The sequence below is a fragment of the Cheilinus undulatus genome, linkage group 21 (genome assembly GCF_018320785.1).
Source record: "Cheilinus undulatus linkage group 21, ASM1832078v1, whole genome shotgun sequence".
Taxonomy (NCBI): Eukaryota; Metazoa; Chordata; class Actinopteri; order Labriformes; family Labridae; genus Cheilinus; species Cheilinus undulatus.
The window spans coordinates 33,863,176-33,884,657 of record NC_054885.1 but is presented as its reverse complement, the minus strand read 5'-3'; the positions used below and the strand labels follow the sequence as shown (position 1 = coordinate 33,884,657).

Genomic DNA, 21,482 nt, shown 5'->3' with positions numbered 1-21,482 from the left:
CACAAGAATGGCTGGATGGACAGACAGCCTGCAAACATAATGCTTCTGGTCCAGACCATCACCGGCACAGCACCATACATGCAAATAAGCTGCTATGTTATGTTTTGTGTTTGCTGGCATGTTCTTCTCCCCTCTATTGATCCTTTGTAGACATTCAGTTACATGTAGCATCAGTGTGTCTGTCATCATGGCATTGGACTCTATTGCCTGCGGTCAAAGTCCACTAGGTGGAGTTGTTGGGCTTACTTTGGGGTAGGTGATCACAAAGGCCACCCAGCCAGCCAGGAGGAAAGTGGAGAAGATGATGGTGGCCATGTCTTTGAGCATGGAGTCCACAGGTGCCTCTGGGCGCACAGGGCGACCGCTGGTCCCGGGGTCTTGGATGGATGTATCAGGCAGAGGAGAAGGCGGCCCATCGTCCATGCCACTGTCATTCACCTTCTACAGCAGAGAAACAGGGAGAGAGGGGTGAGAAAATCTGAAGTTCTGATCAATAATGGCTGTATCTGAATGCTGTATCTGATGTATGTATAGTTATGGATGATTTTAAACAAAATATTCGCTTTTTAAACTAGTTATGTACAACTAGGAAAACATCCTCGGCTTCACAGACCTCCTCCACGTTGTTCTTAGCGTTGGGTTGGATGATTTTGCCCTGATTTCGAGGGAAGCTGTCAGGAAACTTCTCCAGGATCTTGGTGTGAGCTTCAGGGGGCGTCTCATGATGACCTGAAACGCAAGAGTCATATTCTTTATATCAACAGAAGCACCAGACTTATGTTTCTGAAAAACTCATGAATTTCTGGAAAATTTTCTTTTCCACATTCCAGTGAAATTCCTTAAAATCAAAAATAGATTATCCAAAATTTCTGAGACAATTCTTGAACATTTTTACAGTCAAGAAACTAAAGGAAGGAGTGCTTCATGGACTCAAGAGTTTGTCTGAGGTGCTCTTTGGAAACAGGATTCATGGAGTTGATGAATAAGCAAGAAAAAAACCCAAGTCACACATCAAACATTAAAATACCTTTATTTTCATGTTATGGTCACAAATTGACCTTAAAAACACAGAAAGTAGATTTTCTGATGAGGGCTTGATACCGAAATGTGTCAAAGTGTGTTTGGAGTTTTTTCTTGCTTATTCAACAGTATTTGAATAGTATCCCATGCAACATACCCCAAGATTTCTTCAAATATTCCCCAAAAGTTTCAGTGAAACCTTACCATAAAGCATAAACATTCAAATAAAAAAAACCATCAGAATTCATGTAAAATATTCAAGAATTTTTCAAGCAAATGACCTAAAAAATCCCACCTAAAATGTCCTATCAAATCCCCCCACAATGTACAAATACACTCCCCAAAATTCCATGTAAATTATGGCAAATTCCCTCCAAATATTCCCCAAAATTTCCATTAAATTCCTTATAAAATCAAAGGATCCATGCACACACACAAATTCCCATACATTATAAATACATTTCTCAAATTTCCATGAAAATGCCTGAAAGTTTTTAAATAAACTCCTTAGATGAATTTCCATTACAAGTAATTTACCCCAAAACATCCAATGACATTCTATAAGATACACAAATATATCACTACAATTTCCATAAGGATATTTAAATACTTCCCAGTGATTTCCCCCTGAACAAATTTTCAAAAATTTCAGTGTAAATTCTTGAATTTTTCAAAGGATACCTACCTCATACAAAATTCCCAAAATTTGAAATTAAATTTTTCAAATTTTCATGAAAATGTGTAAAAATTTCAAAGCACACCCCATTTAAATCTAAACAAATTCCCATAAACTTTAAATACATTTCCCGAATTTCCATTAAAATGCCTGAAAATGTCCAAAAAAACTCCATGGACAAATTTTCATGAAAATGCCAAAAACATTTAAAACAAGTTTCCCCCAAAACATCCAATGGCATTTTCCAATATTTACAAATATATATTCCACCTATTTCCAATAGGATATTTGAATAGTTTCCAGCATTTTCCCCCAAAAATATCTGAACAAGTTTTCAAACATTTTCAAAGGATCCAAAAGATCCTAAAAAGTTTTTTTTCAAATTCTCAGAATTCAAGCACCCCCCTCCCCCAACACACACATATCAATTCAAATTTCAAATCAATTCAAATCAAGATAGCTGAATATTTTCCAGTAATTTCCACCAAAATATCCAACAAATTCTCTAAAAAATTCCATGTAAATTCTTGAAAATTTTATTGCCAATTCCCCCCACATTTTAACCAAATAACTTGGACAGCTACCTCGATTTTGAATTATCACTATGTTATAGGGAAGCTATAATGTAATGCTCTGATATGCACATGCAGAGTTAGGTTAGGTTGTATTCAGGATTCAGTACAACCAGTAGAGGGCAGTGTATGCTCAACACAGTCACTCCAAATAGGCTGTGAAAGTCCCCGAATTCAATTGGTGATGCATAGTACCGAGAGTGAAACTTCCTGAGAAGAAACAAACTTTTTGGTTTCCTGACATCAAACCTGAGTGCACGCTGTGTTCTTGAAACTACTAACCACTTCTTCTTGAAGTGGTCACCCTGAAACGCCTCCATCAGCACTACTAGAAAGGTAGCGTTAACCAGAGCAGGCTGTTTAAGATGTAATACCTATGAGGAGCAGGTAGTTCCTCATGAAGTTGATCCGATTTCTCTCTCGGAGTGGGGGGTTAAATTTGACACTGGTGCTGGGCGTGATGACACATTCCTTGTCTTCTTCCGTCTCCTGGCTGTCGGGACCCTCCAGCATGGGGAAGGTGCTGCCACGAGGCTGTGCATACACAAACACAAACAAACTGTGTTCAGAGGAATCAGGGCAATGAGTAACTTAAACTGGGACAGGTTTAGATTAAAAACAGCAGACTTTAGAAGTCACTAGAGGCATACCTAGAAACCACAAACAATGTCGATAAACTGACAGGAGAGTCTGAATGATACAAAAGGTTTACATATTTTAACACTCAACCTATGAGTAAGAGCTCATGTGAAACTGATAAGGACTGATATGCATGGAAATGTCACTCACCACCACCGTGACTCCATCGTGCACCAAAGAGGGAGAAGCGTACAGACTGGTGGAGTATTTCCCCACATACAAAGTAGCCCTGAAATAAAAAGAGAAAACAGTCAAATTATTGCCCATCTACAGATCATGGTCGGCATTTCATGCTCAGTGAAAGTTTGACACCCTAGATTAAAAATCTGCTGTTTGAACCATCATAAATTCAAAATGGAGGGCAGAGAGGGCGATCTGTGTTCTCTTTAAATAGACAAAACTTTCACAGATGATCAACCGCTCCAATTCCTGTTTCAGAGACAGCTGTGGGCTCAGTGTTTCCAAATTAAAAACAGCACTGTAGTGAGGAACAAGAGCTGAAACCAGGCTGGTCTGCACCCTTTTCTTTCATATTGCATGTCCAGACTCTTCGGCATTAAGCAACCTCACATATTACAAAAGTTCAGCTTGATTTCACCCTTTCAGGAATTTGCGATGGCAAAGGTTGCAACATGTTCTGAGAGTTTTGCCAGTTCTCCATTCAAACTGAATTCCAAAACAAAGAGAAGTTGGCCTTTGGTGTTTTTGATAAAAACACAAAATTCCTGAAGACTTCCTGAAATTTACCAAGGTAGCTGAATGTGCAAACAAAATGGGTCCTTTTTTTCACTCTGGCTGGGCTGAGAAAGACCCTTTCACATGTGCATAGTAGGAGATATTACTATAACATCAAACCTGTTTGATATTGTCATAAGTCTTAAATCTGGTCATATGCAAATTGTGTTTCTCAGTGACGCGACTCTTGTCCACAGCCAATGGGAGCCAGTGTTGTGTGTAGGCACATTAAATCACTTCATTCTTCAAAATATGAACATGAGTGTAGATCAATCTAGAGTCGCTGAGTGTCCGCTCAGAACTCAAGAGACAGAACAACTTTTCTGCCCAGAGCTGCAGATCTCTTCACCTGTGTTTGTGTGCCTTGTCTGTCAATTCACTCCAGACATGACAGGTACGGTAAACCTCCACTGGGATTTTCAAAGATAAAGCCTGACCGGTTTGTTTCTGTGGTGAGTCGACGTGCGTTTTCATACGGTATTTTTATTCTGAAGTGTTTCTGGGACAGTTCCTTGGCTGTAGCAGTAACATGCAAAGTTGCTTTGGTATTTATCTTTTGTTTTTTCCTCAATGTAAATGATTTAAAAACATTGCATTATAACAGATATTAACTCAAATGTGATCTCCATTTCCTTCTACGTGGTGTTCTCTGCTCAGAAATTGTTGTTGTGAATTTCCACCAGATGCATGATTGGAAATAATCTCAAAAGGAAACTTATTCTAGTCTTGAAGTTAGTGACCCATAGTCTTTGCAAAATCTTAGTCTGAGACTAAAATCTCAACGGCTTGAAGACAAATTGCCTTTAGGTGTGAGACGTCAGTCTTTTAAGAGTTTTAGCAAAGTCCTCTGGTGTAAGGCCGGCCTTCGTCTCAGTCTTCTGATTTAAATGCATTTTAGTTTTAGTCACAGTTTAGTAATTGGCACTCTTGAAAGTTTTAGGCTAGTTAAGATAAGTCCAAGAGTTAAGATAGAGGAAGAGAAAATCTAGATTTTAGACTGAAAAATTCGTCCCAATCCACAAAACGAATTAATTGACAAAAGCCATTTATCCCTCAGCCCTTAAATGACTTTACAAAGATTTTTCTCCAACCATACCCTGAGCACTTTGACATAAGGTTGGGGACTATGTAACAATGCAACAAGACATATTCAACAAAATTCTCTGCACGTTATGAGGATGAAATGATGATTTTCATATAAGAAGTCAACGCAATCTTAACGTGCATACTGAAACTGCTGCATCCAGTTTCAAAAAATTTGCAGGAGTGCACACCTGAAGACAGCTCTTGACTAAAAAGAAGAAATGTGTGCCTACATGAACTTATTCTTGGGCTTCTTCTCCTCTGGAAACGGGTATTTCCACTGAGTGATGCGGCCAACCTCTCCAGACATAAACGTGAGGTAGCGCAGAGTTTCCACAGCCACGTTTGTGTGTGAAACTTTGCGGAGCCCCTCGCGCTGCCAGATGTAAATGGCCACCACTGGAGAGTTATAATTCTGCACCCACTGAACGTCTCCGGTTTCACTGTCCACCGTCACCACCAGGCCATCCCCATTAGAAACGAAGTGGGCCATCTCTGCAGGGAGCAAAAGAACCCACAAATGATCAACATCATCTTTCATAAACGTAAATCTAAAGGAGCATCCTAAAGAGTCTTACTGTATTTGGTGTCATCATCAGGAAGGGTGGAGGCGTAGTCAGAATAGGTGGCATTCCAGCGCAGCTCTCTGCTCTTTGTGTCATACATGGTGATGGTATACTCTGACAGGGATAGAAGGAAAACCTTTTTTTTTTTTTTTTTTTTTTTTTTTTTTACACAAGAGCAAACATGTGTATCATTTTCTTTGCTTATGTAACCCAGGTATAAAGCCAGAGCGGCTGCATGGATCCATGTCTGGCTTTAAGAGCAAAGTGGTGTTGACTTTCCTCTGCTTCAAAAAAACACAATGATGTTGGGAAATGTGGAGAAACCTAATCCAGCAATTACACTCTGAGGTGACAAAGCAAAGTTTGACTTGACACCCCGTCAAGGATTTAAAAAGTCCTCAATTTGCAAGGCTCTCATGGTCTACGATTACCATCCTGGTTTCTTTCGCCTGCAGCACTGCAGGATGGACTCGGGGGTGAAAGGGTGGGGTCAGGAGACGAGATGAGAAGAAAGTAAATAAGGGTTTGCCAACACTTTGAGGGATGAGCGTGCAAGACAAATAGGGCTGTTAATCAGACAGATTAAATCAAGAGCTGAGTGGGACTGACTGCATTGATAATTTGATGAAATACAACCAGCTGGGGCGCCATTCAGATATTGATTCTTCAACAACATCTTGAAGAAAGCATGCAATTGAACAAAAAGAGTAGAATTGAAACCATGATAAGCATCTTATGATTGATGATCTGATTGCAGGTGGAGGAAATAGCTGCAGCGTTCTTTGGTATTTCTTAAAAATAAATCTTATCTCTTAAAAGTCAGAACCTCTGGTTGAGTTTTTGGCACATCTGCTATCACTAGGCCTTTGTATCTTCATACTGCCCCGATAACAACATAATACTGGTGCCCCTTCAAGTGATTTTACATTGCTGTACAGTGCTGCAGAAGCACAACAGTCCCAACCTTTTCCCCCTAACTATCACTTAAGTGGACTGGGATGTCTTTATCTGGATCTGGACTGGTTTTGTAGAAGCACACATAAAACACTACCTTGTCACCTGAAGTGATCAGATTAAGCTAGCATACTTGGTTTATCTGGTTCCGCCCAGTTTTGCTCGAAGTGATGGGAATTGCAGCTCTTGTAAGTGATCTGAATTATGTAAGAAGAGGTTGTCTTATGGCTCCAAAACCAGCTTTTCATTTGGTACTGGTGTTTTTTTTAAATGCGTTCCAAACAGGAGCTGGGTCCTGTCATTTACAAAAGGAGGCAGCTTGCGCTGTAGTATATAGCTTTCTTGAAAATGTTAACTCCTTTTCTTAAAAAGGGATTACAAGTGGCAAGAATGGGTTCAAAGTACTAAAAGCAGTGAAATGCTGTTTGGTAAAAATGGGCACTGGAAGTGGTGAAAACAACTTAATAGTGACAACAATAGGCAGAGAAGGTGTGGAAATGGGATTAACAAGTGGAAAAATCGCTCAAAAGCTGCAAAATTATGCAAAAGTGTTATGAAATGGTATTTTAAAGGCAGCAAAATGTGGAAAAGTGGCAAAATGAGTCAATGGAGGCAACAAAACATAGGAAAGAGTGGGGAAAACCAGCAGATATAATGGTGACAAGGGGTTACAAGAGGCAAAAATGGGTTTAAGGTGGCAAAAATGGGTGTAAATACAGTGAAATGATCGATAAATATGACGAAAATTTTCATCAAAAGTGGTAAAAATCACTTAATATTGGGAAAAATTGGTCAAAAGTGGCTTAAACAGCCAGAAAACGTAATGAACTGGATTAAAAAGGGGAAAAACAGAGTCAAAAATGACAAAAATTTGTCATGGATTGGAAAAAAATGCCTTATTTGGCCAAAAAAATGGTGAAATGGAATTTTACAAGTAGCAGAAATGGAGAAAAAAGGTGGCAAAATGGGTTAACAGAGGCAAAAATAGTCAGAGGGGCAAAAATGGGTAAGAGTGGTGAAAACAAGCAGAAATGATGGTGAAAAAGGATTACAAGAGGCAAAAGTGGATCCAAAGTGGCAAAGATGGGTGTGACAAAGAGTACAATGGTATAAAATTGGAAAAATTGGGTTAAAACTGGCCAAAATAATCAGAAAATGTGATGACTTTGGTAATAAAGTGGCAAGAATGGCTTAACAGGGACTGAAATGGGCAGAAAATGTGGGGAAATGGGTTTAAAAAGTGGTAAAATTAGTTTAAACTGGGAAAAATGAGTTATGCAGTGAAATTTGCGGGCCGGCCTGGATACAAACACAAACGTGCAATCACAAGGTATCCAGATACACACAAAGTGTCCTGAATGCAAAATGTAAACAGAGAATAAGTAAATTCTGGTGCTTCTGCAGCCAGTCCCAAGCGGAAACTTGAGAACAAAGTTTCTGCATTTCTTCTCTGAGGGCTTCATTTTTAAATACTGAAGGCTGCTGCTTGGTTAGAACAGAAAAAAGCTGCATGTAGGTAAGTGAACTGCTTTCATGTTTACCTGTGCGTCCTAGATAGAGAAGAGATGAGGAGGGGCACAGCATCTCGGCGAAGGAGGAAGTCAGGGTCTGCTGTTTCTCCCCGGTCAACAAGTCCACCACATACCAGGAGTCCTGCTTCTTACCTGTACATAAACACAGACTAAATATTCACCTCTATTATGAGGAAAGCATTCCTACTTCCCTGATTTATGAATGAACCATTAATCTATTAGCATGTGGTTTAATTAATTCAATTCAAAATGGCGGTCTGTTCCTTTTTGATGCGATGTCACCACTTCTTTTATTATCCCGTCCGTAAACATGTATGATATTGGACTTTCTTCACTGCAAATAATCAAATCTAATAAAGCTTGTTTGTCTCAAATCCAGTGAAATATATCACATTAAACTTATATAAAACCACATTTATCTTAAGGGTCCAGTGAATTGGGCTTCTAATTATTATCTGTGACCAAATAACAGAAAATACAAAAATACTTACATAGATTTGCCAAGTTTGGAGCTTTTCTTTATTGATTATATTGTCTAATACATTTTCTAATGGCAGAAAAACTCTGATTTGGTTTTACCTACAAGAAAATTGAGTCTAATCAAAGGGAAAGTCACACTGACCAATACACACACAAGTGCAAGTCTAGTCATGCAGAGTAATTAGCAACTTTTCAACCTTCTAGTCATGGGTGTTAACATCCTATTATTAACCGACTACCAAACACTGCGTCTTTGTTATGGCATCTCACTTTTATTGTGAACAAAGGGTGCAGCATTAACTTCTCATGTATTGTTATAGATGAGCACCAAACCCACAAATCAGGTAATTGTGGCTCCACTTTGGTTTTTAAGTTGGATAAGAATAATTATCTAGCTCCAAAACTCCTGCAGAATTCTGCTGAAGTCTGGCAAGAGAACTGAGATGATTTCTACCCTGGTTCTCTCGACATATTGTGCCAGCAAAGGCGAGATTATCCGATGGTTCTGAAGATTGTTTTGACAGATTTTCTTGTGGTTTTATTTGCGTTAAGAGTAATCTTTCCCTATTTGTCTGTTAAATGTATTTTATATCCCTCAAATACAAACACATGCCTCTTATTTACTTATATATGTTGCCACTTGGATCAGTTATAGCTAGGCACAATTTATCGTTTCATTGTTATGCAGCCGATTTGCAGATCTATCTGCAAAGGAAGCCAAAAGAAAGTGTTGCACTCAAGTCTTTGCATTGTTGATACCAAGCAGTGGTTAGCCCAACATTTCCTCCATTTGAATGAAGAAAAAAACAGAGCATGTTGTGTTTGGGGACGCTGTGACAGCTGGCTTTGGTGCTTTGTCTTCTAAGTTCAGTCAAACTGTCAAAATTCTGGGCCTGATATTAGACAGTCATCCAAGATTTGAAAAACAAATTGACAGTTTAGTTAAGACAAGGTTTTAGCAATCTTTTTGCCAAATACAAACCGTTTCTGAGCCATCATGACCTTGAGAAAGCTATCCACACCTTAATAAGTTCCAGGCTGGATTACTGCAATGCACTTTAATTTGTCATCTTCTGGTCTGCAATCAGACATCTTAAACCTGTGCAAAATGCAGCTGCACGCTTTTCTTTTTTTTTTTTTTAACTAATACAACCAGACGAGAGCACACTTCTCTTTTCTCTACATTTGTTTCCAGCCCATTTTAGATCTGATATCAAGCTTTTAAAGTTTGTTTTTAAAGCTCTTGTCTCGTCCTCTTTATCCAAGATTTTAACTGTTCGTGAAGATGGCAGGGTTTGAGGTCATCCAACCAACCAATGTCGCCATGTGTGGAGTCTCTCAGGTTAAGAGTTTAAAAGTCTTATAGCTTGTGTCAGGCTTTTTAAGTATTTCAGGACAAATTTAAAGAGGGTGAATCCCCAGCTGCAGCACAATCAGACTTTGCATCTCCACCATGCTTTGTTCCTGCTGCAGCTCCATCTGAATGAAAACAAAAGCCTCACTGACAATGACAGCGCAGAGGCAAATGTCACCCGCTTCCCTTTCAACAATGACACACAGACCGTCACTGTGGTAGATTAACTTTCCTGAGCAGACTGTTGTAAATTCAAAAGAAGATGTGGCTGCAGGTGAGAGGTACAGTTGGATATTTCCATTAAGGGCAGATAAATGCAGCCCTAGCTGGGTGAGGAGATGCACAGGGACAAACGTTCATTGATAAGGAAAGAACAAAAGGTAACGGATCTTTTCTAGGAGAGGATTATCCTTACCAGTGTAAAGGACGCCATCAGAGCTGCGACACGGAGACGCTTGGACCAGCTCAGGAATTGTGAACGGTAGTTTCTGTTTGAGCAGAAAGAATGGACATAAGATGAAGTGATATTTACTATGACAACATGTGCATGAGGACTGGGTGGTGTCCGGCTTTAATACTGTTAAACCTTCACTAAATCTTCCTGTATACCATATAACCGCCATGCAGGATTACAAATAATACGCAAGATGCAGTTTGAACCAAGCTCTCTGGTCAACTACACTTTCAGAATGTAATGCTCTAACCTCCAAATAAATACTGACTATTTTAGATTTTGCATGAGGAACACCTCGCATGCATTTTTACAGCTGTTACCTCAGAATGAGGATGCATTTAATGCCAGAATGACACATTTACACCTCTGGTGTGAGAGTGATAAATTTCTATAGAAGAGGGAAGTGGATAATGTGTGAATACTAACCGTCTCAGATTATGGTTTGCGATAAAAATGATTTCCTCTTACCGTGAGGCCTTCGTTGTTCTTCCCTCCCAGAGAGTAAAGGCTGCCATCATTTGGATCAGGCAGAAATGCTGGTCTAGAATAAAGATTGGAGAAGATGAGTCACATCTTTACACCAGTATAAAGAGGAAAATATGCAGGTAAAGCTCGAAGAATTACAAAAATGTGAAAAAGTTCATTTTTTTCCTTTAAATTAAAAGAAAGAAGTACAACTTTAATATATTCTAGATTCATTTCACACAAAGTGAAATATGTCAAGCCTGATTACAGATCATAAAAATCAAATATCAACCATCTAAAAGATATCATTATTACATAAGACCAATCAATAAAGGATGTATTATACACAAACGCTGACCTTCTGAAAAGTCTGTTCATTTTTGCACTCAAATGGTGAGTAATTCTTTTGCAAGAAGCAGCTCATGAGGTGTTATGAAGCCTGTTTACTTGATAGCAGTGTATTGTGTGTCTCAACTTCCTCTAGTCAACAATACCGCAATTTGAACCACTAAACAACTGAAAAGCATGGTAGGAAAAGGTGCACAAGCCATTGAGATTGCAGCAGACCTATGAGGATTGTCAAGCAGATTCAAGAACTTAGAGGAGTTTCACAAAGAGTGGACTAAGACTAGAGTCAGTGCATCAGAAGCCACCACACAGACATGTCCAGGATATGGGTTATAAGAATGGTGTTCCTTGGATCAAGCCACTCAAAAGCATCCTACTTGAGCGAATGGAAAAAGGCTAGTTAGTAGTGACAGTCTGCTGTACAGTGCAAGGCTGAGGTATTGAAGGGGCCAGGGGTCCTCTCCTCATTACAGGATGCTTCTAACAACCCTGATGCCAATGTGGAGGTTCCTACAGTATCAGTTTAGTCTGTAGGGTTAGTAATAACTTGTCAAGAGCCTTTATTTTGGTGATCTTGTGATTTTATTTAGATAGAATGGTGGATAGAATCAAAAACTGGGGAGAGCAAGTGGTATAAAATATGCAGGAAAGCTGCTAAAGGCCCTATTTGAACCTGAATTGTCAGCTTCAAGGACAACAGCCTTTTTGCATGAGGCATGCAGACAGGACCACTTCCCTTGTGGCACCAAGTAAGAAAAAAACATCCCATAAAATGTCAAATTAACTCCCAATCCCAATGGTCTGATTGCCACCATTGCACTCCTCACTGATGCAGTGGTTTGTAGAAAGCAGCAGGGACCAAGTATCATAAATTATCATACTTTTCAGAAGGTTGACATTTGGCTATCACCTTTTAAGTTGGTTTAATGTAATATTCGAATATTCTGAGGTACTGGTTTTGTGGTTGTCATGAGCTGCAAGTAAAAATCAGCAAAATATAAAGCATAAAATCAAGAACATAAGTGGCTCTGATGTATATAAAATCTGCAGTCTGTTTTTTTTAATCCCAAGAAGAAGAAAAGTTTTTGCTGTCTTTCAGAGTTTCCATTTTGTTCAGCAAAGTCTACAACGTGCAAGTTTTTTGCAGCTGTGTTGCTCTTTTGGTACCAGTTGCTAGATATCTTTATTGTGGAGTGTTTTCTGGTCAAATCAGCACTCCACAATGATTGCTTACTAAACAGTATACTCCCAGTTTACCTCAAATGCATTGTTATGACCTAGCCAGTGAGAAAAGCAGTTAAAAAGTGGCACCAAACCCTGCCCATGTGGTCTGTGTCATTGTGTATTCCAGAACTTTTGGGATAATCAGAGCAGCTGCTTGAAATACACCATGAGTTTCAATTTAGGTTTAGTTAAGTGTGTGACAGTGGCGACTGCACACACATGCTGTGTGTTGTAGGTCTCAATACCTTCTATAAGTATGTAAGGCACCTAAAATTCTAGGTGAAAATAACAAGCATTAAAAGTAGCACTTACACACGTTTCACTTTCAAAATAAAATTAAGAAAAATGAACTCTTCTATTTTATTCTACTTTTTGAGACGCAAGTGTAAGTCAGTAGTGTAACTGTCAGATAAGACAAGCTCAACAGGTTAGCACATCTTTTTCCGTTAAGCATCTTTTGTTACAGGCAGGCATAGCACACTAAGCCATATACACCCATGCAGAAAATAACTCAATGGTACGTACTCGGCAACATGTGTGGGGACCTGAAGAACTGGATCTGTGAGGAGGGAAAAAGGACACAAGATGTAATTCAGGACTGACGGGAACATTAGCCAACAATGGAAAGCATGGCAGGTAAGTGTTGAGTAAGAGGATGACAAGAACATCAGTGACATTCAACCGCACTGAACACAAAGTCCAAATGAAGACGAATTTCCCGGGGGCAAACATAAAAAGCAAACAGTCACATCTGCAAACACCTGATCTGGGAAAGGGCCGAATATGAAGCAGTAAAGATGGGAAGTGGAAAAGGATTATATAATAAGCTGGTAGTAGACCGTATCCTCATTATGATTGATACCAGATATCCCTCTAATAACCAGATCAGTACAGAGGATGTGCACTACACATGATACAATTGTGTAAATCAGGGCTGATGCTGGAGTTAAAAAAAAACTGTTTTCTTTGGCATGCAATATCTGCCACGTGCTGACAATCAAGGAGCTGCAGTGAAAGTATTAAGAGTGGCAAAGATCCCTTTTATACGGCTGTACTTAATAGTTTTTAAGCATATATTTAGGTATTTCCTAAACATTTGTTACTTTGTTGCTTCTCTTTATTAATGCTGTCTTATTTATAACAACAATCACTTTTTATCTTTTTATTTTAGAGTGTTGAGTATTATTGTGATTGCAATCTACAGTTAAAAGCTAAAAAAAAAAAAAGTTCAACTATACCTTTAAAATTACACTTCAGCTGACTGAGGTTTCCATTATCAATAAGATTTGAAGCACTGAAGATACTGTTAGGCATGCATGATACCTTCAGCATTATATTAAAATTTGATTTGAAAATTTCTGTCAATCTTTACAACCAACATATCAGCTGGAAATGTTCTGAGTAAAAAGCTGCACGCTATCATCAGCCTATGATTAGTATAAGGAGATATTAATTAGCTTGCAGGTCATGTGTGACAGCTGGGCTGTTGTATGAGCACATAAATCCCGAGCTTTGGTCGTGTGTTTCAGGCGCACAGTGAGTGCTAACATTAGACCAGGGGCTCCCAAAGTTTTCAGTCAAGGAACTCCAAATAACAGTGCCAGAGACCTGGGACCCCCCCCCCAATCCCTGAAGGTGGTGAATGTGTAGTATTATGTATAAATTTATATTTCAGGTATTTTTTTTTGTCCACATAACTTACATTGGGCTATTTCTCGCTCGCCCCTCTAGGGGTCCCGACCAAGGTTATGATAGTTTTGGATTTTTCATTTGTTTTATTTTTATTTCTTTTTCACTTTCTGTGAAAATTCTTTGTTTCAGTTTAGTTTTGATCTTTTTTTTGGGACACATGTCAGGGCTGAGTAAACATCATAAATTTTTAAAAACATATTCAAACAGCCAATCCTTACTTATCACTATTTTTATTCAAAGATTATGTATGAATATGACTCCAGACATAAAACTATCACTGTGTGAAGTCTTAACCAATTAAATCTGGCCATTTTAAACACTCCAGACTTCGGTGTAGTTGTGTGGTGGTCAGTTGTGTCAAAGACTAAAACTAAGGATATTTTGTCTATTTTTGTTAATTTTATAAATGCACTACACAGTTTTAGTTTTCATTTTTAGTAAAGCTTGGTTTTGATCTAGTTTCAGTTCACTGAAATGATTTTTTTGTTATTTAGTTACTTTTTGTTAACTATAATAACCTTGGTCTTGACCCCTACTTTGAGAACCCCTGCAGTAGACCACCACTGTTGCATGCATGGATAAAATGTATCCCCATCCTTATCACAATTTAAAAATAAGTGCAGTAATTGTTGATCATAATTAGACGTGAGAAATGCTGTTAATCTTAACATCCCTATATTTTTGCAATGCATTCTGGGTAGTAATGCCAGTCTACTTTACAGTAACCTCTTCTTTATTTTTCTTTTCACTAAAACTGCACAGAGGTTTAAAATTAGAAGGGTGCCAAATGTTCCACCTCATTATAAGACAGTAAAACCTTGTTAAAGTTTCAATTTAAAACAGAATAAAAATATATCTGGCTGCTTTAGTTGCAGTACACAACACAGCATGCTGAAAGTCACGTCTGCCTTTTAGTTCTATTCTTATTGTCCTCTCTGTCGATGATGCTCCTGCCCTTCAAAGTTAAAGTCAGAGATGACTTTGCTATAGTTGAGGACAGTATTTATATCACAGGTAGTACTACTATAGAAGGTTAACAATAGCTCTTTAAGCTGAAAGCTGCCATTACTACTACACAAACATGCACCTCCCTACTGTGTGAACACACAGGGCGTGGACCAGATGGTGTTGATCTCGTGGCTCGTAAAGGTGCCTGAAGGGGTCAACAATAGAGGGGGGGTGGGGGAGTGGGGGGCTAGGATTACCTGAGGGGGGTTGTTGACTCCAAAAGCATCAGTATGCATTATGCTCTGAGAAAACATCTCTTCTCTATGTTGGAAAAAAAAAGCCAATCCTACTCATCTAAAATACAAATAAATGTTTGCAAAGTCAGAGGAGAGCGGCGAGCAAACATTGAGAGTAAGCACATGTGGGCTGAGTAGTGCTGTTTGATCCAGGGAAAAGATTTCCGCCTCCTCTTCATTATGTGGGTGTATGACTGCTCGACTGAATGTTACAGCAGGTTTGTGTGCGGGTGTGTGTATCGCCTGGTACAGAGCTGGTCAGATTCATATTCAAAAACTTTTTCCAGAAGAGCAGATGATGCGGAGGACGCTGCCTCTGCTTCTGATTATTAATGAGAGTATTAGGTAGTAAGCCAGGACTCGTAGGTATAAAACAGTAGTCTCAGTTCGTCATTAAAACATGGCAATCCTAAAAATAGTAGGTGTACGTCTGTTTCATTAAATATTTCTCTTTCCTGTACAACCAGTGCTTTATTTTGTAATGTTTCTTCGAACCTGTCTGTGTATCTTGATGAATGAAGTCCCCTCTTGTATTCTACCTGTGAGCACTGAGGCCATAGTACATGCTGCGTGTGCAGGTGACGCCACAGCAGAATAACTTACCCTTGCCCACTCTGACCTTGATTACAGGCTATATTTGCCCCCTCTCTTGGTTAATAATTACCCTTCTTCCATGCCTCACAGCCTTTTCCTCAGTTAAGCCCAGAAAACATTTCCTCTCAGTATAAATACCCCTTCAAGTTTGTTTGGCCAGATTCATTGAGGCACAAGCATTACATTTTCAAAGTTAACATATGAGATTAAAAAAGTTTAGTTCAGGTTTTTTTTTGACATGCGTGTTTGTGAACACAAAGAACAAACCCATCAAAGGCTCAGTTGGTCATAAACTGGCTCATCAACAATCCATTTCAAACTGTAGGTAATCCCTAAATTAACTCACTTTTTTAATCATTTAGCAGTTCAAAAACATCTATGACAAAATGAAGCAATTCTTGCTAGCAGCTTGGTTTGAGAATCAAATCAAATCAAAGACATGTATTTTATGTTGACTTTTAGACTGATTCCTTATTCAGTGGAATAGAGAATTAAACACTGTAGTTAATTTAGAAATATACAGGAGAGCATGTACAAAATGACTCATTGACATCACATAATCCCCACTTTAAGTGACAAAATTCACATTTTTTTCAGGAGTTAGTAACTAGGGATGCACAAATGCATCAATTCAACATCAGTGTTGGCCAATATCGGCCCTTTTGACAAACATTGGCAAATGATGTGAGCATCAGTGTCAGTAGCAGATGTTTATTTGTGCATCAATTACATTTAGCCCTCCTACTTGCTGATTTAAAGAAGAAATATGTTATTGGGCACAAGATGTGACATGTTGGATACACTGATCTACTTTGTGGTCAAAGATGAGAGAAAACTGTGTGTTGTGGCAGTGACAATTGTGACAGTATTGAATTTAGCTGAAGGGCCTTTGCAAATGGAGTCAGTTTTTTTCATCTGATATTTTTCATGATAAAAATTAAACTGTTTCTAAGATGTTATAATCCTGTTTGCAGAATGATAAGACACATAAGTCCTAACAGGTTTGATTTTTGTTATTTTCTTGCATCCATCCAATTCATTTAAACAGTGGCTGCTACTCCCTTCTGGATGGTGTGCCCCCCAGTCCGCATTACAAGAGCTTAGACTCCATTTCACCTGTGGCTCCCATTTTTTTCAGTAATTTAGATCATTTAAGAGTTATTGTTGTCTTGAAGCAAGTCATTTATTAACTGTTTTTCACGAAGGCATACTACATAGTTAACTTGGTCAGGGTTTAAAAAGAAAGTGAAAAGAAAACTGGTCAGAGAGCTGAACTTGACTCCGGTGCTTTCCTCTTACCTTCTTTCAGGGTCCATTTGATAGAGCCGGACTTCTTGCTGACAGCGTGCAGGTTTCCATCCAGGGTGGACACAAAGAGCAGACTTTCAGGAAGGGAAACCGTGCTGGCACTGCAAAACCCCTACAGAAACAGAAAAAGAACAGTGATTAAAAAAACATCAACAGCTGCAGCCAAAGCTTCCTCTCTCTTCTTATTTCTCGTGCATTTGAATTAAGATGACTCTGACATTATAATGGAGATATGTGTGTGAGCATGCATGCTCCTACTTGACTCTGTTTAACTAAAGCATGCTCTTGCATGGAGGTTATGAATTATGGCATTCAGGCACTAATCACTAAATGATTATCATTTTGAAATTACGGCACGCTAATGACATTAACACAGTGAGGTGGTGAAATCTGTGGGAGACAGATACATTTCTTTTCACCATCATCCTGTCCGAAGGTGTAGCTGGGAAACAGGGAGGGGTTGATGGTTTAGGAGTATGCCACCTAGTCCTGCCTTACAAATCAATGGATTCCTGATCAATAGCTCTCAATGACAGCTGCAGATCAGGCTAGGAAGGGGCTGTCTAGTCAGGTAACAGAGAGCAGGTTGCTAGATGAGCTCTGAGAGGGTTCAAAGGAACAGCCGGAGCCGAGGCCTGAAACGTAGTGGAAGGTAAACAAAGCAGGCATGGGTTGAGCACGTGCCTAGATATCACCCAGTGTACATGAAAAGGTTAGCTTGGCTTTCTAAAACCACTTCAGACTGAGCTGAAGAAAGAGCGGAGGTAAATGGTGGCTGGTATGAGTGAAATGGAAAAGAAGGGTAAAATAAACCAGATTCATGCAAATATTCAGACACGTCTTAGTCAAAGTACCATCTCAAACATAAGGCCGATAGAAATAAGACATTTTATTATGTTAATTATACAAATACAATGTCAGTCATTTGAAGGATCTGTAGGAACTCTCTTATTAGATGACCGAAGTCGACTATGCACTTTAAATCGCTACAAAAAAAAGAGAAAATCTGTCAAAGACAGCCAATCCTGAGAAAACAAAAGGACATATAAAACCAGAGCAACAACTCAGTGACCCGGCCTCATGACTTGGCTTATGTCTGATATAACAGCAATGTGGCTGACGTGTGCTCCACTCGCCCACTATGGAATTCAAAAAACGCCATCCTTGATAACCAAACCCTGGGTTTCTTATGGTTTGTGGCCACGTGTGCAGGAAGAGGATCAGGGAGCTATTTTGAATAGTCTGTTCTCTTTAATAAAAGTGGTTCTTCAGCTAGATTACATTTGACCAGTAAATATGAGCTTGTGAGAAAAGGACTGATATTCCAATAAAACCTGCCATCTCTACAACATAGCAACTTCAAATTTTTCAAATTTTCAACACTTTGGCACTATAAATAGGTTTCAATCAAGGAGGCACAGATGAATCGGATTAATATTAAGTGTTGCTAGAAAATCATCCCTTTCAAACATCAGCTATCTGCAAATGCTGTAGTCGGTAGCAGATTTTATCTGTAGTGTCTTACAGTCTAATAATATTATTTAGCACACCTATCAGCTGATCTAGAGAAGAGATCTGTTAGCTGACAACAGATGTGATGTATTGGACAAACTCTGAGGGAAACATGAGAGAAAATGAAAAGAAAAGCATTAAAATCAGCCAAATTGTTAATTTAAAAAGAGATGCACAATATTTTTGGCAACTCTGTAATGAAAATTCAATTATTGGTACTGGTTGGTCCAAATATCTGCCAATATTTATAGCTGATATTTTAGCCGTACAACTCAGTAGGTTTTACAAAGTTACAAAGTTTTTTCACAGTTTAAAGCAAAACTGATGGCAGAGGTCTGTACTACTGCTAGTTTAGTCCTTAAATTTCAGAAGAATGTTTTTACTGTGTTATTTTCAGCTTTTTGTCACAATGCAATCCTGCTTTTTAATTAGGAGAATACATGTCAGTTCTACAACAAGAAAGATTTTGCAATTATTTTACCATTAAAAAGTTGTGTATGTGTTAATATCGGCTAAATTAGTCTGGAAACATCTGCACATATGATATGGGAAAAATCAAATATCATGCAACCTTATTTTAAAACATAGGCATTAGCAGCAGTCCTGATTTTACAATCCATGCATCTCTAATTTCAATACCACTGGGTACCATAGGGACACTAAAAAATCCAAATTGATGTAATCCTCCTGCGTCTCTCTCTGAGATCCAACTACAGCCTTGTGCTGGACAGTTTTGTTAACCTTTCCCCCGCCCACTCAAGCTGGATCTCTAACCATTCCACTCCCACAGTGTGTGTCATCCACTCCTGCCTTCACCCACAGTGTATTTCCAATCCTACCCACATCCACAGAAATTCTGACCATTCATAAAAAAGGTTCAGAATAACAAACTCTGAGTTCAGTTAAAAGAATGAGAATTTTAACTTGGGTTAAGCTCCACCAGTGGCAGCTCTGGACTCATTAAACCCTGGTTACATGAAAGAAAGTCATATTTACATACTTTATTTACAGATCATTTACGATAAAGTCATAAGGAGGTGGAATTACTTTCCTGGTCACGACATCCCTGCATACTGCAGTGCAGTCACCACAAACTCTCCTCTCAGTATATGGCAATTTCTTTTTTTTTATCTGATTGCATGTGGATGTTAGTACAGTTTTTGTTAATAAGATGTTTTTGCACTAAGGCCAATTTAAACATAAAGGGAGCAACTTTTCCTCAAATGACTGTGTAATGGCCCAGCTTTGACACTGTGTGTTCTTAAGGCATAATAAGGGGCGCATGGTGTGGGTTTAGTGAATTGTGGCATCTTTCTGACTCATTTCGACAGTTTCAGTGGTTGCAAGCCCACACAATCCTTTTGTGAACCATGGTGACCGCCATTATCCACAAGGGGGGAAACTTAACAGTGGTAAACCTTCCCAGGAGAGGATGGCCTTCCAGAATTACTCAAGAGTGCACTGGCGACTTATCCAGAAGGTCACAAAAAAAACAAAAAAAAAACATCTATTGACCTGAAGGTCTCGACTCTGTTAAGGTCAGAGTTCATGACTCAACAAAAAGAAAGAGATTAGGTATAAATGGCATCTATGAGATGTTCCGCGCCCAATAAAGCCATCCATACCTGGCCTGAGTAATTCTGGATTGCTGGCCACTCCTGGGAAGGTTCACTAATATTCCAGGTTTTCCCCATTTGTGGATAATGGTCGGCTGGAGTCCCAAAGCCTTAGAAATGGCTTTGTAACACTTTCCACACTGATGGATGTCAATAACTTGGTTTCTCATCTGTTTCTGACTTTCTTTAGATCACATGATGTTTTTGTCCTTATTTTAATGAAAGGCTGTTTAATTGTTAAAAAGTATCAATATCATTCTAATCTTATTTGAACTGTTTAAGGTTTAAAAATCTGGTACTGTGACAACTCTACTAAATAGGCGTTTGAGAGGCAGCAGACAGCTGTGCTAAACCACACTGGTATTGATCAACGTCTCTGAATAATCCCACTTAACAAGCCCCTGGGGGAAGTGCAAATAGCCCCTGCATATAGGGCAGATTACCAATCTATAATTACTAACACACTCTTCTGAGCATTTAGCAACTATGTAGGAGACAAGTAAGGTGGGCTAAAGTGCTCCTGCAGTCAGGCACAAACAAACCACCAGAGCTATTAGGTCAGACCCCAGTGGGTGTTTTATGGGGAACAAATGCAACCAGAATAACTGAGTAAAAAAAGGGCGTTTCCTCTTGGTCACTCAGCTTTCACTTCCTAACAAAAGCAAAGACGCAAAATAACCAGTGTGCCACAATCTGAGCGGGTCATGCTTTTACTCCAAATGTGTGTTAATCAGCTTCAACATGAAGATCTTAGAATGATAAATTAGAAAAGCAGTGTCAATGAACCCTTTTACTGGGAGTTTCATAACATCTACAGAATGAAACTGAGTCCCTCCACATTTGCCTATCGACGCCCTGCTGTTGTCTCACATCCTATATGCACACTTGTGTCAATATTTTGCACCTGCGAGTGTTCCCACTGGGCTGCAAACTCACGAGCATCAAACAACTGTTCTCTGAGAATCATAACTAGCTTGTTTTTGGGGCCCCAGTTGATGAGAGCTCTTGGTTTCACAAGCAAATGAGTTTCTTACCCTCTGCTTGTCTGATAATTTACCAGCTGTTGGTCACACATTCCCAACAACGGTCTAATATTCTGCAGTGTAAGGTTTCAGAAAACATCTGGTTAACAAAGTCTGACTTAAATATCAGGGCACTGTCTCATTCTGTGTGTAATGCAGAATGTAAGGTTCTTGCGTAAGCGAGTTACATAATCCAGCAGAACTGGGCGAAACCAAAGTCTTGGCAAGTTTTGAGGTCTTCATTTTTCCTCCTCAGTGAGGCCAGCTTAAAGGCAAGAGGACTACAATACTCATGATATCACTGATGGGAGCAGGCTGGAGGGTCACTGTGTTTCACGGCCTCTCGCATGGCAGACCAACCTTAACTCAGGACAGGCTGTTATTGGCAGCTT

General features: G+C 39.1%; 1 protein-coding gene across 1 annotated transcript in view; it reads right to left on the bottom strand.

Annotated features, from left to right (window-relative positions):
• The window catches only part of LOC121503359 (serine/threonine-protein kinase/endoribonuclease IRE1-like), a 37,530-nt gene that overhangs the window by 8,365 nt on the left and 7,683 nt on the right, over positions 1-21,482 (bottom strand). Inside the window, exons 2-12 of the mRNA XM_041777704.1 lie at positions 16,932-17,052; positions 12,628-12,661; positions 10,534-10,606; positions 10,027-10,099; positions 7,787-7,909; positions 5,304-5,405; positions 4,959-5,220; positions 3,058-3,136; positions 2,643-2,802; positions 614-729; positions 247-441 (exon numbers count right to left, since the gene is read on the bottom strand). Of these exons, the coding sequence (XP_041633638.1) occupies positions 247-441; positions 614-729; positions 2,643-2,802; positions 3,058-3,136; positions 4,959-5,220; positions 5,304-5,405; positions 7,787-7,909; positions 10,027-10,099; positions 10,534-10,606; positions 12,628-12,661; positions 16,932-17,052 (1,338 nt within the window). The remainder of the gene's footprint in view (positions 1-246; positions 442-613; positions 730-2,642; positions 2,803-3,057; positions 3,137-4,958; positions 5,221-5,303; positions 5,406-7,786; positions 7,910-10,026; positions 10,100-10,533; positions 10,607-12,627; positions 12,662-16,931; positions 17,053-21,482) is intronic.